We start from the raw sequence: 17,565 nt of genomic DNA, 5'->3' as shown, positions 1-17,565 counted from the left end.
TTTTGGACTGTACAATTCAATTAACGTAACCCAGGGCTGTCCAGCCTGTTACATGACACTGAAAATAAAAGTATGGCACCATTCACCACATAACAATGCCCTGACTTATCAGCGCCCCCATACAGTTGAACTTTCGGGCGTGTCCAGTCATTGGCCAGGTAATGACCAAGCACATCTCTCTTTAATCTCTGCACTCAGTGTGATGATTACAGCAACGCTTTTAACACACTCCCTTCAAAACCTGTAGTTAATTGTGCCATGTGCCCTCAGGCCACCTCCACTATAATGTAGAAGTGACACACGCACGCACATCCGAGCCACACCTCTTCTGGGAGTGCTGCTTAGGTAGGACTGAGTCACCCAGTCCAGTTTGCCTGTCTTTCTCCTTCCATCTTCCCTTCCTTCTTTCCCTCCAAGCTTCATGAGACAGCACATCCTGTATACCTGCAACAAGATGTCCCAGCTCCAGCTCCCCTACCCTGCGCTCTTCTTGTTGAGAACTGAAGCAGACCCTCGTCCATGCATTAGCATTGTATGATAGTCGGACAAGTAGAGTTTTCTGACTCATCGCCTTTGAGTCGGCAGATGTACAGTAAAGATTATGGCTGAGGGAATAGGGGCGGGGGGGATGATAAGGGCATGATGCCAGAGACAGAATGGAGCAGATCCTGGCTACATCACTGTCTGAGATCACAGCCCTGCACTAATCGTCTGGATACAGCCCTCCATGAATCACTCCTTTGCATTGGCACTTGCATTCACTTGTCAACCACATGACCATTTTAATGTTATTATGTGTGAGGCATAGAGGTTCCTTGTAAAGGGCAGTTTGAGTATTCAGCCTTAAAACAAACAAAGTGATTGGATTTGGAAGCAGGATGGAGTTACCAGTGATTGGAAGGAACCTCATCTATGTTGAAGATTGACATATTATTGGCCAATGGAGCCCCAAACAACAGCCAAACCTCAACCAGTCAAGAGGTTAACGAATGAAAATTGACATTATCCATAATCAATCAAAGTTACACTGATACTCCCTTAACATTAAAAACATGTTATTTAAGACCAACACAGATCATCTATCAATATACATGTTAGTTCGTATCACTTGCATGTGTGTCTGATGTGAGTATGTGCATTGATTTGATGTTAGGCACATGTGTCAGGGCTAGGCAAATAAGGAGAGCCCCATGAGAAAACATACATGGTGCAGATGAAGTGAAAATCAAGGAATTGGCCTGCACGCACACGTGTGCCTGCCGGAGGATACAGAACTCCCCAGCACTCAGAGGAAGCATACGAGTAAAATAAGGAACTATTACTTCCTAAAATGCCTTTTTTCATTCCTTACCCATTTGTTCCATTGGCTGTGCGAGTTGGTTGAGAAACAGTCACTTCAGCTGGACTCTGTCAACAGAAGAGAGAGAATAGGGTAAATAGATGATAATGCAACACAAACAGTAGCCTTTCCTTAGAACTAGTCAACAGGTTGAGTGATCCTTCAATAGTTTTCTTTCAGTGGCCACGCTACAGTAAAGCATACAGCCATTCCTGGCAGTCTCAGCACATAGCTGCTCTGTTCCTGTAATGCTTGGCTTTCACTTGCAAGGAGTGAGCTAGTGGGGAGGAATATGGCATTAAAAACAGGCTCATTTAATACAGAAGTGGGGAACAGAAGAATAATGTGTGTAATAGGAGCATGCACCCCAACCAGCAAACCCCAAAAGGCTTTTTCTCAGAACATTCATTCCTCTGAGAAGGTTGTTAACCTAAAAATAACGTCAGTCTTTCAGATTGCACTCACAGCATATTTTGCCTTTATCTTCTATCAGCATGTTACAGTGTCACAAGTTTGCTGATAGCTTGATGAAAACAAGTGGGAAAAATAAAGAGCCTCTAGAGGGGGCTTGTATGAAAACAACACTTTGTGTAGTAAAATAAAAATGCTCCAATCTAGATTGGAGCCCCTGTGGCTGCCCTGGCCCAACTCAGGGGTGTTGGCCTACCTGAAACAGTATCCAGGTCAGCTCTGGGCCCCTCTCAATTCACACACACCACACTTTACAACTGGGAAAACCAGCCTAAGTATAGCCCTTGCCCTGCGATAAAATAAGTCTACTGCTTCTTTTGGGACTGCTCAAAAATAACAAAGGAACAATTAACTGCAAATGTAAAGGTTAGCATGGCATCTGGGTTATATTTTTAAGGCAGTTGGACTCTGGCAAATGTCGGAAAGATGAGGTTTGAGATTGGATTAATGTTTTACTCAGGGTGAGGTACAGTAAACGTCAAACCAGACCGACAGGAATAACTGAACAGTGTCAGAAGGCGACTTGTGAATGAAAGAGTGTGTGTGCGGTAACTCCCTATACCCCTGTCCGTTAACCATAAATAAATTCTACCAAGCAAGCAGCTCCAGAGAAAAAAAAATGCAGACAGACAACGCGAAAGAAAAGGACTAATTAATACTGATCAAATCAAGAACTGCAAAGCTGTAATATTTTGAGTAAGACTTGTCAGAGGATCAATAAACTAATGAGTCAGGTAGATTAGGTTCAGATATTTTCACTAATTATACACGAAAATGTGACAATTTACAGAAAGAAAATAGCTTTCCAATATAGTTAATGGGCTGTGGGATGGGGAACAAGGATAGCGTGCAATGCAGAGACCTGGCAAAAGCTCTCCCTTTGGACAGGCATGGGATGAATCACTCCAGACTAAAGCAGAGCACGGAGGGAAAAAGGGAAAGATGCCGTGATGTGTTCGTTCCGTGGCTGACTTCCGCTCTCGCTTTTCCCCCCTCCAGTCTAATCTCTCTCATTCAGCTCTCCTGGGAGGCTGAGTAACCAGGAGGAAATGCTTGGGCTCAGCCAGTGTCGGCCTGAAGACCAGATGTGTGGCCTGGAGGTGGTGAGGCAGAGACGCAACGGAAACCAAATATAAACCAGTGTACCATGACACCGCTGAAGACAGAGGGCAGTAGTGACGGTTAAGGGGACCTGCTCTTACCAAGGCCGGACTGTGCCCATTTGTCAAGTAACAGGATACAGTGCGGTGCTCTGGCCCACACTTACAACTGTAAACACTCTGTGGTAGTAGTTTATTGGTAAACCTGAATGGATGTTGCATAAAAACTGAATAAATATGGAAAGAAGAGAGAATGACGGATGTCCTGTCCTAAAATGACTGGCTTGCTGTCCCAACACTGGGGGCATTCAGCTCAGAATGACTGTTTGGCAGCTGTTGGAGAGCAGTTTCTTTGAATGAGGACTGTAAACATGCAGGGAAAGGGTTCTGACATGGCCCTGTGCTCTTAAGGGCAAAGCCTGCCCAAACGTCAGCACTGACTCATGATTCCAACCTCAGTGAGAAAGAGTCTTGGCAAAGAACAGTATGTCATCTATGGCTTTGGTGCTATGGATGCTGCACATCATGGGATCCTCTGGCAGCGCTTTGGAAAACAATGCAGGAGAGCGTGGTGAAGGTTTTGAGCGAGGGAGAGTCCACCAGACCTGCGGGTTACTGCGGTCAGCTCTGGCAGGAACTGAACAGAGGCCTACTAAATGGAGTATTTCAGTGTTAGAAAGCCCAAATGAGACACACACACACCCAGGGAGGTCTGACCGGCTAAAATGTGGCCTCTCAAGCTTCAATTGGGCTTTCCCTGGGACTCACTGTAGACCATCTTCAACCCTCGCCCCACCCCCTCCGTTAACAACACCATGGAAAGCCAAACAAAATCTGTTAGATCTGTATATTCTGAGGGGAGGGGCTCTGGGGTGCACAACCGATTGTGTTGTTAAAGAGTGGGTCAGCTGATGATATTGGCTTAGAGTGGTGCAGCTGTGGTTTTAATTATTCGCTTAGCGTGAACTATTGACACAGAGTTACAATAGCCAGCATGAACCAATGACATATATCCAGAGGAAACAGGTTTATGGAAGTGAATTGATTACCTGCACTCATTACATCAGGGAATTGATAATCAATAACTTCTAACACCAATGTGGACGTATAACAGAAAAACACTTGTTTCATTCAAAAGAAGAGTTTACTTTGGTTACTATGGAAAACATTGTCTAACTGGTTCCTGCTAATTAGGTTTTTCTCATTATCTGAAAAGGCCAAATTAGTGAGATTAAGTCATGATTTTCCTCAATGTTGTTTTGAAGAGTTATGAGCAAAAAAGCAAAAGAACCACAACTGTAATCAGTGATGTAACACCACTGCAAGGCATAGAACAGCACTAAAGACAGAGAAGCATTATGACTTCAGTCATATATACGATAACAAAAATGATAGTAGCAGCTTTGTTTTGGACTTATTCTGGTGTAAAAATTACACAGTTTAAAAATGTTGAACTGGACTGAGGAATAACAGTAAAAGTGCAGTAGTATGCTATTCAACTTATCTTCTCAAGAGACTAAAGACAGGCCAGAATGCAACAACAATTCTATCAACCAACGTTAACCCGAGCCTCCCAAGAGGAGCATTATTCTGCAGATGGAGCACGGGTTGCACTTTGATGAGGGATCCGGGAAAGTTAAAAGAAAAGGAAATATTTGTGCCTCACTTTAAAAAGGCCATCAGCCGTCTCCATATGGACATGCTACAATGATCTCATATTGATTGTAAATATGGAGTACAGTTAGGTTCCTTTGACTGCCAATAGCCAGGCAGATGGTACATTATGACCAAGACAGGGATGTTTGCCAAGAAGAAGAGTGCTACACAAATGCCTCTCTGGATACCCCTGAGCAACAGATGTTGCTCTTATCTGGCGGCTGCTACTTCTGTTGAGGCAATAACCATGTAAAACATATCTGTTCCCAACGTTTTCATGCAAATCTCTGTGGTGTTACACTGGTTGGATGCAAGCACACAAATGGGCCACTTAATAGATGATCAGGCTTTGTAAGTAGGTGGTATTACTTTCATTAACAACACCTACAAAGAAATGCTGTTTGTATAAACCATGTCTCAGCAGCACAGAATACCTAAGACTAGGGCTGTGCAATTAATCGTATTTTAATCGCGATTACGATTATGGCTTGCGACGATTATGAAAACAGCATAATTGACAAAATACGATTATTTTGCTGGGTGCGCTTTCGCCCCTCCCTAAAAGCCCTCTCGGCCACGTGGGAGTGACATGTGTTGTGAGTGTTCAGCGCGAGCGAAGATGTCAGAACAAGAGCAGCAACTCGTTAAAAAGAAGGGTACAACTATTTCCACTATTTGCAAGTACTTTGCCATTACATTTCACATCGCTAAAGATATGTGCCCAGTTAGCAACCAGGGCTTTAAGCAACTTGTCAACACGTTGGACAAGCGTTACGCGATGCCGGTATTATTTCAGCCGGTCTGCGCTGCCTGCGCTATGTGACAAATGCCGTGGGGAAGTTGAGAGAGATGTGGATTCAGCTGACTACTTTGCGACCACAACGGACCTATGGTCTTGACCAGGGGTGCCAAACTAGTCGATCGCGAGATGTGTCTAAAAATAGAACAACAATATTCTGTTTTATCGTTAATGTCCTGTAACATAATCTTCCTGTGCCAGAATAATGCACTTGAACGCATCAAAGCTTTGTGATTGGCCGGCGTCGTGTCGGGGCGTGGCTGAGGGTCTTCAGTACAGGTGGCAATATCGTCACCTGCCTGCGCTCATCTCTGAAACCAGACCATATAAACAGGCTGGTGTTTCTTGCGAACAATCTTTAAGAGATGACATGAGCAGCCCTACCTGCATTTGCCATGGTGGCCTAAACATTTTTATTTGGTCTTAAATTGTAGTTCAACATTTATTTCCTGTTACTTCTGGACCATGACGGTTGGCCAGCCTTCAACGTTTAACTGAGTGGAATAATGAATATGTTTTACCAAAATGTTGGCTATATGTTAAGGAGTTTTCAGTAGGTTGTGACAGTGCACTGCAACATGTTGGATTTAATTTATTTTGGTCTAATTTATTTTTATTTATCATATTAATAATATATGTTTAGTATGGTTTTGGAAGTGTGCTCCAACATATTTGTTGATCTTGTTTATTGGTAAAATATTATTTGTTTTAAAGTTCAATGAATAATCGTCAAAATAATCGTGATATCAATTATTGACCCAAATAATCGTGATTATGATTTTTGCCATAATCGCACAGCCCTACCTAAGACTATGTTATTATGTAACATAATGCAAAGGCAAAACACCTTTTAGAATATGTTCCTTATAAAGGGTGAATCTGATGTGAGGATAAGCACACAGTAATAAATACATACAGGTGTAATATTCTAAGAGGCTGTACATGATGTTGGGTCATACAGATAGAGCCTACCTCAATTCCAGGCAACAATGCCCCCTCACAAGTGGGTGGACAATGCTGAACTCTCTGCGCCTGATCAGATGACTAACATTACAGAGAAGACAAGGCCACAGTCTTATTTGCAATTGAGCAGGGAGGCCTAACACACAGAATCACTTAAACACTGGGTTTTACAGCGTGCGTGTGTGTGTGTGTGTGTGTGTGTGTGTGTGTGTGTGTGTGTGTGTGTGTGTGTGTGTGTGCGCGCACGTGCTATTGCTCAATGTTGCCCAAGCCTTCAGGAACGTGCAAAACATAAAAATCAAGCTGGCAAAAGCAGCAGCACATTTTTTTCAGTGATAGAGCCTAGGATTGAACAGTTAAAAACACTGTAGCATGCAACTTTAAAATGTGGGCAATATACACAGATTGCATGGATACCTTGAAGTTCCAATCCATTTACTTACAAATAATAATAATATTCATATTAGGAACTGATGTCTGTTTGCACTCAACTGATATAATACTTCTGAAGCTAAGCCAAGTTGCAAGAAGACATACATGACAGTTGACAGCTACCACTAGACGTGAACATGTATATTAGCTGTGTATGTGAAGTATTCATGCACAGGAAGTGTAGTGTACTGCAGGTGTAGAGTTTTTACCCGTCCATTGGGAGTCAAGTCCTCCTTGTTGCGCAATTCAAAAGACTCTTCCTCCTCTTTCTCCCCATAGTCCCGTCCGAGCAAACTGAAGCCCTTCCTGCAGCACAACAACCAGCAAACTCCTTGCAAAGGCATTCAAATGAGGTTATGTGTGTCGTCTTCTGATATCCAGGTCGGTGAATTCAACATTCACGGTGCTGTGTCGGCCGCAAGTAACTCCAAGAGTTGCGTGAGAGCATACAGGACAGCCTCTCCATAGATATCCAGTGAGGAGGATGAAGGGTTGCATAAGCTTACTGTCTCTCCTTTCTGATAAAGAAAATGTCTAGGAACTGTACATGACAGCAGTAGTACTCCAGCAAACCCAACAGAGAACGGGTTCAGGAAAAACAATAACTCCCTTCTTTCCTCGATACACCTTGCTGTCCTGTTAGAAGAACTTCACACGACCAAAGTGCGATAACAATATGTTGTGTTCCCAAAAATGGCAGTAATGGTTAAAAAATACATGAAGGTGAATGCACCTAAAGAGAAATACTGTTGTCAGCGTTTTACTAACACTACTGTGTGACTGTGTAAAGTAAACGAGAACCTCTGGAAAGCCGCCTACCGACTGTGACTTCTGAATTTGAACAAAAGCATGCTGCAGCTGGGACTGAATAGAGTGGGAGGGGAGGCTCCGCCCACAGACAGCACGTCAATATTCTGATTGGCTGAACTCAGACACTCCTCAGAAAGACGCGCCCAGAGCACACGCCCCTTCAAACTGACGATGCATCACATGTCTTTTTGTAGATGATATCAAATCATCCAGATGTCACGGTAATACTGATTTAAAAAGTCTGTAGCCCTCATCAGTAAGGGTATTTCTTTACTGTAGAATTCACACAGTCAACTATACTCAAATGTGAGTCTAAATAGACTTAAATTATGCTTATTACGATGGTCTTTAAAATCTCCTTGCTTAGTTTTAGGCTAAGCTTGTAGAATCTGAAAATGTATGCAATTATAATGTAACCCCCCACAACAAAATCTTGAAGTAACTTAATACTTTATAGTGGAAGGTAATTTGATCATTTCTTATAAGTAAAGGATTATTATGTTATGTAAAACTAGCAATTAACGCCTAACTACAAGTAAAAGTCATGAATTCAAATATTTCAGTCAAGTGCAGTTTGTAATTTAAAGTAGTAAGACAAGTGAGCTTTCATTATTATATTGATGTTGTTATTTTATAATTGTTCTTATAATCCCAATATATAATTATATTATTGGACTTTATTGGATATTCATTATTATTTGGAATCAGAATCAGAATTAGAATAGTTACAGCAGTATAGATAGAGAGGAGAATAACACACTATTAGTAAAAAAAGTACACAAGTACAAAGTATTTCAAATAAACTTTTTTTTTACAGAAGTACACATTCAGGGTAAATATAAATAAGCAGTATTTATCAAATAAAATGAGTGTAACATTGTGGACTATAGTGTGGCAGTGGGTTGATTGTATCGTTAAATACAAATTAAATGATACATTTACATAATAACGTACAGATTACATTACATTTTATTTGGCCGACCCTTAAATCCAAAGCGATTTACAATAAGTGCAGATTCTAGTTTGAATGGATAACCGAAGTATAGTAGCCAGCAGTCATAATAGTATTAGGACAATACAGATATTATTATTAATAAAAATGAGTAATGATGCGTAAATAGTAAAGATGTTGAAATGTAGTTACTGGTAACTTAACTTGATGGGTTGTTTAAATTATATAAACATACATTATATTTTATGAACTGATCATAACTTTATATGTAGAATGTTGATCTGAAAAGTGACTAGAAGCCAACTGTTGCTGTTAGATAAATGGGATCGCGTAAATAATATGAACCGCTCAATAAAGTAGCATGGCATTTCTACTTTCATGCTGAACTTGAGTTGGTTTCACTATAAATATTCACATGATATTAGTATGCCCTTTGCTGTGGTTAGTATGCTATGATATTTGCATAAGACTTTAAAGTCTTACACCATACTATACTTTGTTTCCAACGTGAATGCACACACTCCTCCCCCACTTTTTCCTCTTCCACTTTGCTGAACAGCCTACAAAGATACAGCAGTAGGAGGTAGAAGGACTGGTGCTAAATCCAGACACGTGATATATCCAGCCCCCTCGGCACTCATGCTTATTTCTCCCCTTAATATCCCTTCATTTCCCCTTCTCAGTTCAAACTACCCCCACACATCTCTGTCAGCTGGCTCGTTCCTCACTAAGAAGAGCTCTTGACGGCTGGTCTTCCCACTTTAGCTTGACGGATGCTCCTTACATTCAGTTATTCCCATTAAACACACACACACACAAACCCACACACACGTGCACTCACTGTATGTTTCAGTGCACTGCCCCTTGAGATACTTTTAACCCTGTATCCTTCTTGTTCCCTGAGGGCTTTGTAAATCAATAAAAGGCTCTTGGATGCACCTTTTCAGCTGGGATGTACTCAGTGTTATGGACAGTATTCCTGACCGCCCCCCACCCCATTTGAGAGACACACACACACTAACAATTTACAATCACTGCCCCGCAATTCCACCTACATTGGTTACAGGAAAGGAGATCATTTGTGCAACTGAATATAATTGAATTATTACAATATCCATTCCAAAAATAACATAGAGAATATTTTATGAACTATTTTCTTGAAAGTACAGCTGCTCTGGCACCTCTGCTCTCCCCCTGTCTGTATCCAAACCAGCAGTATATTTCTGCCAGATTCTCCCTGTCCTCCCCCATATCCCAAAACAATACGCTGGGGGCCCCTGCTCCCACAGACCTGGAGAAACATATGTTTTATTTTTAGAGCACACTCCCTCAACCCACGCTAGTAAAGTAAAAAAAGAGAAAAAGCCTCCCTCCATATAAGGTTTCAGAAAGTGCTGAAGTCAGAACAAAAAGCATATAAGCATAATCCTCAAAATCAGCTTTTGCCTTGTATCATTTGTGAAAAAGTACAATGATGGTTGCTCTTTTAAACTCTCCCCTAGTCTTCCTCTGTGCCCTCCTCTGTCCTTCCATTACCCTCTTTCCAGGAGATGACACATGATTCTCTATTAACACACACACACACACACACACACACACACACACACACACACACACACACACACACACACACACACACACACACACACACACACACACACACACACACACACACACACACACATTTTTGGATACACACAAGATAACCCGATACAGTGTGTCAAGTTGAAGCACTAGATCAGGAGAAGGGCAAATTATTTGGTTGGGCTCCGAGTATGAACATTAGCCTTGAGCCAGAGGAGAGGTGTGAATCTGGTATAAAATATAAGATATTAAAAGCTTTTTATAACATGTTGATTCTTGTGAAGCTGTGAGATTCTCTCAGATATGTCCAACAATAACAAAAAGTTGATTTACTTTTAAAGCACAATGAGAATAGGGTTCTTGATGAGAAAAACAGTTGGTATTACGTTTAAGCTTCACCATATCTTAACTATGGTGTTCATAAAAGTTTTTCCTTCATCTTCTTGATTTTATTGGATTTTTTTTTTACATTTCTGGCTGGTCCTACCCACGTCCTGCCTGCCACTCCTCACAACACTGCTTGTTGAAATTGGCGTGTGGAGTTTCAAACAGAGACGTAGACACAAGTCACACATGTCAGGTTGATTGGAGACAGAGCAGAGCAGTGCACGGTTCCCTCCATTTCTCTCTCCCTCACTCACTCTGTGCCTCTCGCTGTGTCTCCCACTCTTTCCCCTTTGAGTTACTTCCTGCAGGATCCCATTTCACTGAAACCCACATTGTAGCAACACTCTTATGTTGGTGAACCAGATTGATTGTCAACATAAAGGGATGTGAAATCTTGGCCAATGAGGAGCTCCCTTCATGTTCACATTTGGGTGGCTGAATGCTTGTTATGTTCTTTTTTTACATGTTCTTTTGGTAATGGTTCATCAAATGTAATGATTTGGTTAAGGAGTACTTTGGGATTTTAGCTTTTAAGAAGTTGTTTTGAAAACTAGGCTTTGAATGTGGTATGCAGGCACAAGTAGAACAGATTCAATAATAGTCTCTGTTTTCTGTTCAAAACAGCTGCGCTGTCTTGAGTGAACTACTAGTTTCCCTCTAGAAGTCCGGTCCAAGGTCAACGTTTATCTGACAACCCCAAACTAAGGATTTAGTATAGGAACTGACCTCCAGCGACCCTTCAGCAAAGACTCAGACAGGATTTCCTCCCTGCTGTGTCTAGCATTGAACTTAACCCTCATCCTGCCAGGCCACCATCCCCTATTCCACAAGCCCAGTGTGTTTGGGTCGAGCAGAGATTTGGACTATGGGTTAGTGAACAGAGGACTGCTGTTTGACGGCTGTTGGCTCATGTAATGGGATATGGCTGCTAGGGAGCCCAAACTACTGCACCACTTGACCTGAAGTCCCCACTGTGAAATATCCAGCTGTGCATGTGGATCGTTTGTGACAGACAGGCTTCATGGGATGAAATTATGAACGAAGATTCATTTAATGAAATGGATGATAAAGAAATCGGAAGATCTACTTTCATCTGCAATGAGTCACATGCAGGCTTACTGTAATAAAATAAAGAGGGAACAGGATTTTTGGTTATGCAGCTAAGTTTTCATCGATGCCATGTGCAGTACTGTCTGTGTTCAGGAACAGTGTTTACCAGTATCAGGGACACCACAGGGAGGTGTTTCTAACCCTGGCTGTGGGCACATCTGTTCATGGGGACTGTGTGGCACACAGGCTTGTGTCAAGGGAAGGCCAGGCTGGAGAAAACATTCTCAGGTTCAACTTCTGACCCTCTCGCCCCAGTTAACCCCTCGCATTCCTCCTTTTCCCCTTGCTCGGCTTCATTACAGTAACCCTTAACTCTCCGGACTCTTGCACACTGGCTCTGCCTGTCATCACGTAAACTGCCAGCACAACTTTTGCAATGGATGAATAATTGTGTTGGATGGAGGTATCTCAGGTTTTATGTGCTGAGTGACATTCTATACCTTAGGCATCTGTCGTTGGTGCCATTAGACTGTAGATTCAATATTGACCGCATATTACAGCTATTTTATACAACTGAGTGAAAAAAAATCACAAAGACTGATTTGGTCCTTCTAAGTGATTTTTTAAGAAAAAGTTCAATACAGCTGTTTAGTGTACAGTATATGGGCATCCAAATGCAATTGTCCAAGAAACATATAATCATTGCTCTTTTTACAGATTCAAGCCTATTATATTAAGATAAGCAAAGAGCAATTTGAATGCAGACATTCCTCAGCATGGTGGAAAATGAGAGCCACAATACGAGAAGCCATGTTATCTGTAACCGTCATCAAAAGCCAAGTATGGAGGCGTTGCAGCAGAATCAGAAAGGCAGAAAGAAAGATGGGGGATTGAATGCTCTGAATAGTCAACCAAAAAAGATAAAAAGCCAGGAGGGCTGAGACTAAACTGTGAGGAGACACAACAACCGACAATGCAAACAAACAGCAGATATACGCCCTCATCTTGTCTGCTTTTTTCACATCAAGGAGGGAATAAAAGAACAGACAGGGTGTCCCAACATACATATTGCAGTTCATATCCTGATCTTCCTAGTTTGGGATTTCTAAACAGTAGCAAGCAATCAAGTTAGCTTAAACCTATTCCTGTACATTTTACTTACAGTACTGATGATGTGTTTATCACCACATACTAAAGGCAGTCCAGAATAATTTACAATTAACTTGTGGTATTTGGTTAATGGTTGTGGTACTGTATGCACTAAAGTTGAGTGTTGGTGCAAGGAGAAGATAACGTATTGACAGTTAGGGAGGCTGGGCAGAGAGCCAAGGTCCTTCAGCTATTTTTAGACTGCTGACTGTGTGAAAGTATGCTGAGTACAGAATTGATGACACATTGCCCAAATCTAAACCCGTGCCGAATTAGTAGGTTCTGTGTGCACTTGCATTTATACATGAGCTCTTTTGCAGAGAAGCACATTTATCCAAATCTAAGAGGAAGGCAGGAATCAGTATGCGTACCTTTGTGTGCAAATTAATGTCAGAGATTTTGCATTGCGGGTCACCATGACCTACTGAAACATGGACATATCCAAAGGATTTGTAGAATGACTGAAAATGGCCTGCTATTTGCGATGGATTCTAGCTCTTCTCGGCCTCGCATGTGTTTCCTGTGTTTAGATATCAGCCTTGAGAGTGGCTCTTAGCAGTACAAGCAGTATAATTACTGATTATGGAAAACGTGCCCACTGCTTTACCTCAGTCTGGGCATCAGCCCTCCACAGAGCAACTGAGTAAACTTCTATCCCTTTGGTTACATTTGCGAGAATGTATATGGGTGTCTTTACAAGGTAACTTACCTAGGACACAGCCACAAACTCCTGTGATCTTGTACACTTAAACATGTTTTGTATACAGGAACTCTCAAAACAAGACTCAGGAAAACTAAGACACCGAAGACAATGATTTACAATGAAATCTTTGATAATTATTTGATTTGTTTGAAATGTTTTCACATCAATTAGTTTACTTCAAGATTTTAAGATTTCATCCTTTTTTTTCAATTCTCTGTTAGTTTTAAATGGCAACAAGTAAACAACTGGCGTCATGAATAGACAAAACATTTGTTATGTGCCGCCTTCTAGATAAATTAGGGATTGGATCTAAAAAATCACATCAGTCATATAGACACATGCACACTAAACAGCTAAACTGTTGTTCTGCAACTTTAAAACAACCTTATATCATGTCAACAAAGTGAGTTTAATCTGGGTGTGTTTAGGAAAATGTATGTGGCTATATAAACTGTGTATGTACATGTCTGCCTGTGTGTTGTCTCATGTTTCCTTTAGGACTTCATCCAGGCTGTTGCTAGGTGCCGTGACCTCCTACTTTCATGGATGTAGAGGGTGAACCCTGCGAAGAGGAGGGCTGTATTTTATTTCTGCACCCTCCCCCTACCCCAAACATCCTGTCTCACATACAGACTGTATACCACAAAATCCCAATGGGCTTCGTCTGTGGCTAGGCTTGTTCACCAATATTTCACCACAAGGCACAATATCTACTCCCAACACTAATTCCCACCTCTCTTTGTCTCTTCAACCAGAGGAAGCAGAGGAGTTTCTGATTTTTAGGGTAGTATTTTCCCCCCATGAATAAAGTGTTTAGTATGACATCATTGCCAACTGGTCTTTAACACTTCCTACAGTTTTTATAAGAAATAATCCTTTCCATCAACTGCACTCCAGATGCCCCAACCCCCACCCCACCTGCAGGCTGTGTGGAGTGGGGCCCAGTATGGAGAGGACAAGCCGTTCTGCTGCCTTGCTGCCAAAGGTACTCTACTTAAGCTGAACTCCAAGGAACTCATCTGGAGAGGGGAAGGACACCGTTTTGCATGTCTGTCCAGATACCTCAATGTGTGTGGGTGTGTGTGTGTGTGTGTGTGTGTGTGTGTGTGTGTGTGTGTGTGTGTGTGTGTGTGTGTGTGTGTGTGTGTGTGTGTGTGTGTGTGTGTGTGTGTGTGTGTGTGTGTGTGTGTGTGTTGAAAGAAGTCCATGGTAGAAATGGGCCAGCAGAACTTCTAAGAAATGGCTGACCTTTGATTCAACCGTTGTATTACTGCTTTGGACATGCTTGCCAACGTGTGAAAACTCATGTCCAAGTTAGTTTGGAGGACTTCCAAGCATCCTATTGGAACTGAATAGAGTTCCATTCAGTAGTCGCTTTTGAGCACATACACTAAAACATTGCTGTTTATCCAACCTGGCCACCTTCATATGTTGTCACTCGGCGTGACCCTTTTCATTCTCACTCTCACTCATCATCCTACCAGCTGCAATTGTCATTTGTCGCAGTCAACAGTTTACATCAAACAAAGCCCAAGGCAGAGCAACAAAAGAGAGAAGACATTGGGCAAACAAACTGGGAGGCAGACTAAATAACTGCGGCTTGTCTGCTGCGTGAGGGAAACACAACCCGGTGGTGTGTGTGTATTACTGGTTGTGGCTCTGCATTTGTGTGTGTGTGAGCGTGTTCTTGTTGGCAGCAAATATGAGAAACAAAAGTGTCTCAGCTCCATGCATATCCTCTAGGCCGCAGCTGTTTTCAGTATTTCAACTTAATGCAGGTGTCAGTGCTGTTGTCTTTGTGGAGCTGTCGTTGTGTGTAAAACTTCTTCGCCTCCTCTCTGAATAAATCAACTTTGAAAATGTATGAAAGCATGCGTGTGTTCATTAACTGGAGTACAATAGCAGCACTAGTGCCGGTACATCAGCACAGAAGCCTCACTCGGTTGTTTTAACAGAGTAAATTAGAATCTGATGAAAAGGCTCACAGGCTTTTATGTTGTACCAGGCAAACACAAAGGAATAGCCTTTTAAACTGGCTGGAGGACGGGACTAGAATAAGAACAAGCCAAATGCATGTTGATCTCTTACTTTATTATCATATTTTCTTGACATTGGCTTTACAGTGAAAAGTGCTTTACAGTAGACGAATGGATAAAACAAAGACCAATGAGGCTATAATAGTAGGACTACAATATGATAAAATATGAATGTAGAAAACAAAACAAAAAATTCAAACAATAGAGGTTAAATAGCACAATGTGGTTGCAACTGTGTCATCAATTTCCTCTCAATTTGGAAAGAAAGCAAAGACCCTCAGCAGAAGTTTTTGGTTTTTGTAACATTCCCATAACCCCCCGCGGTCTGTGTCATAAACTGAGTTTGTCGGAGAGTCCACTCTGAAGTGTGAATGGTCAAACAGGTTGTATCAGCTGTCTTGGACACACCAGTTGAGCTAACAATGGGGGGAGATCTTCAGAGGTGGGATCCCAGTCTGGGCTTCCCCAGCTGGGCTTATTTTCAGCTGAGATTGGCCTTCACCAGCAGGAGGTCATACCAGTGTAAGGATACCTTAGACTAGAGCAAGCTGCTTTAATAGCCCTGTTTACAGCAGCTCACGCACCAGTATAGGGGGACATTAGGTTCCCATAGCTGGTGGCCAATATAAACAACTATCTTAGAGTCCCACCAGAATACAATATTGCTGAATTCTCCACTTTCTGACAAGTATTTCCCAAATAGCCACCATCAGCGTGACCTGCTGCTGTTTTGTGTCTGACACATCAGAAACACATAAATAAAGCCCGTGCTCATCATACAAAACTGGTCAGAATCCTTCATCCATCTTCATGACAAGTCACTCATCCGTAAAAACAGAGCAGCATTATCTCTTGGAAAAATCTGGACCCAAGTATTGTCTTGACCCCTGTTTGCGAGTGTCTGCGTGCCCGTGGTTGTGGGTTTGGTGATTTATGTGTGAGAAGTGTTTATGTGTGTTTTCATTCTTGTACCCTCAGCACATGTCCTATGCAGAGTACAGTGGAACCCCTATGGAAAATACACACAATGCTAATGGGGGCTGACAAAAGTACAATCTGATTAAAAAAAACAACCCTGTGAGAAACAAGGCCATCACGTCCATCCACCTGTGGGTGTTTTTTTTAAAACACGTTAGAGAAGGACACAGAGTGTGATTTTTTTTTGTTTCAACTTAAAAGTAGGTATAAAATCAATACAAAAGTAAGAAAAGTAAATCATATTTCAAATCTGGCATTCTCATTTCATTAAACCAAAGGTCGTTGGCCAATTTATTGATAACGTATGTACATGTTACCATAAACCATAAACGGTTATTTTAAATATAAGACCTGCAAAATAAAGTTATACAATGAATAAGTTGTGGTAAAGAGTTTTTTCAGTCAAATGGTGTAAGCTGACAAAAAACATAGATACAGTACATGTCTGAGCTTTATCTGACACCTAGTGGCCAGTTGTGGTTTGGTTCTGAAACTGCTGCAGCAATCTGCAAATTGCAATTTAAGTTTAAATGCACATTAAGGAAAAACCCATATTTTGCATTAAGGTTTATCCCTCTTATGATTCACATTTTCCATTCATTCATATTTGTCAGCTATATGGTTATCCATTAAAACGTAACTTACAAGCTTTTTAATCTGGTAATGACACTACCAAATGGTGTTCTTTTCCACCTAAATGTTACACTAATATGTCATTTGTATCCGCTAAATTGGCAGCTGAATATAAAGTGAATTATTGTAGTGTTCTTCCATATTTAAAAATGTGTTAGAGATTTATTTCTATTCAGCCTTCATTGTGCATAGTTGGAATTATTGCATCACTTTGGCAGAACTATTCACATAACGAAAATAAGAGGATTTTAGGACAGGATATTTGAGGTATTTCACAGCAAACACGGTGCCAAATGGACTATGTGAGAGAGGTTGACATTGGAACCCTGCATTATATTATGTTTGCTGGGGATTCTGTCTCTGGATGCTCTTGTTAATCAGTTTATCACTTGAGCTTTTGTGTTGTTTTTCCTCCCAGATGTGTGGTTTAACCCCAACCAGACCTTATTATGTGTCCTTTGAACCTGTCTCTATGGTTACTATAAGGTTGAATATAACGGTCACTAGGGAAACAGATGGCAAT

At 41.5% G+C, this 17,565-nt stretch overlaps 1 protein-coding gene across 1 annotated transcript in view; it reads right to left on the bottom strand.

Annotated features, from left to right (window-relative positions):
* Positions 1 to 7,583, bottom strand: part of plekhh3 (pleckstrin homology, MyTH4 and FERM domain containing H3) — a 33,588-nt gene extending 26,005 nt beyond the window's left edge. Inside the window, exons 1-2 of the mRNA XM_034220259.1 lie at positions 6,970 to 7,583; positions 1,352 to 1,407 (exon numbers count right to left, since the gene is read on the bottom strand). Coding sequence (XP_034076150.1) covers positions 1,352 to 1,407; positions 6,970 to 7,104 — 191 coding nt within the window. The 5' untranslated portion in view covers positions 7,105 to 7,583. The remainder of the gene's footprint in view (positions 1 to 1,351; positions 1,408 to 6,969) is intronic.
* Positions 7,584 to 17,565: the final 9,982 nt, after the last annotated feature.

The sequence above is a fragment of the Gymnodraco acuticeps genome, unplaced genomic scaffold (genome assembly GCF_902827175.1).
Source record: "Gymnodraco acuticeps unplaced genomic scaffold, fGymAcu1.1, whole genome shotgun sequence".
Taxonomy (NCBI): Eukaryota; Metazoa; Chordata; class Actinopteri; order Perciformes; family Bathydraconidae; genus Gymnodraco; species Gymnodraco acuticeps.
The sequence above is the reverse complement of the archived record's forward strand: the minus strand, read 5'-3'. Positions and strand labels throughout refer to the sequence as shown.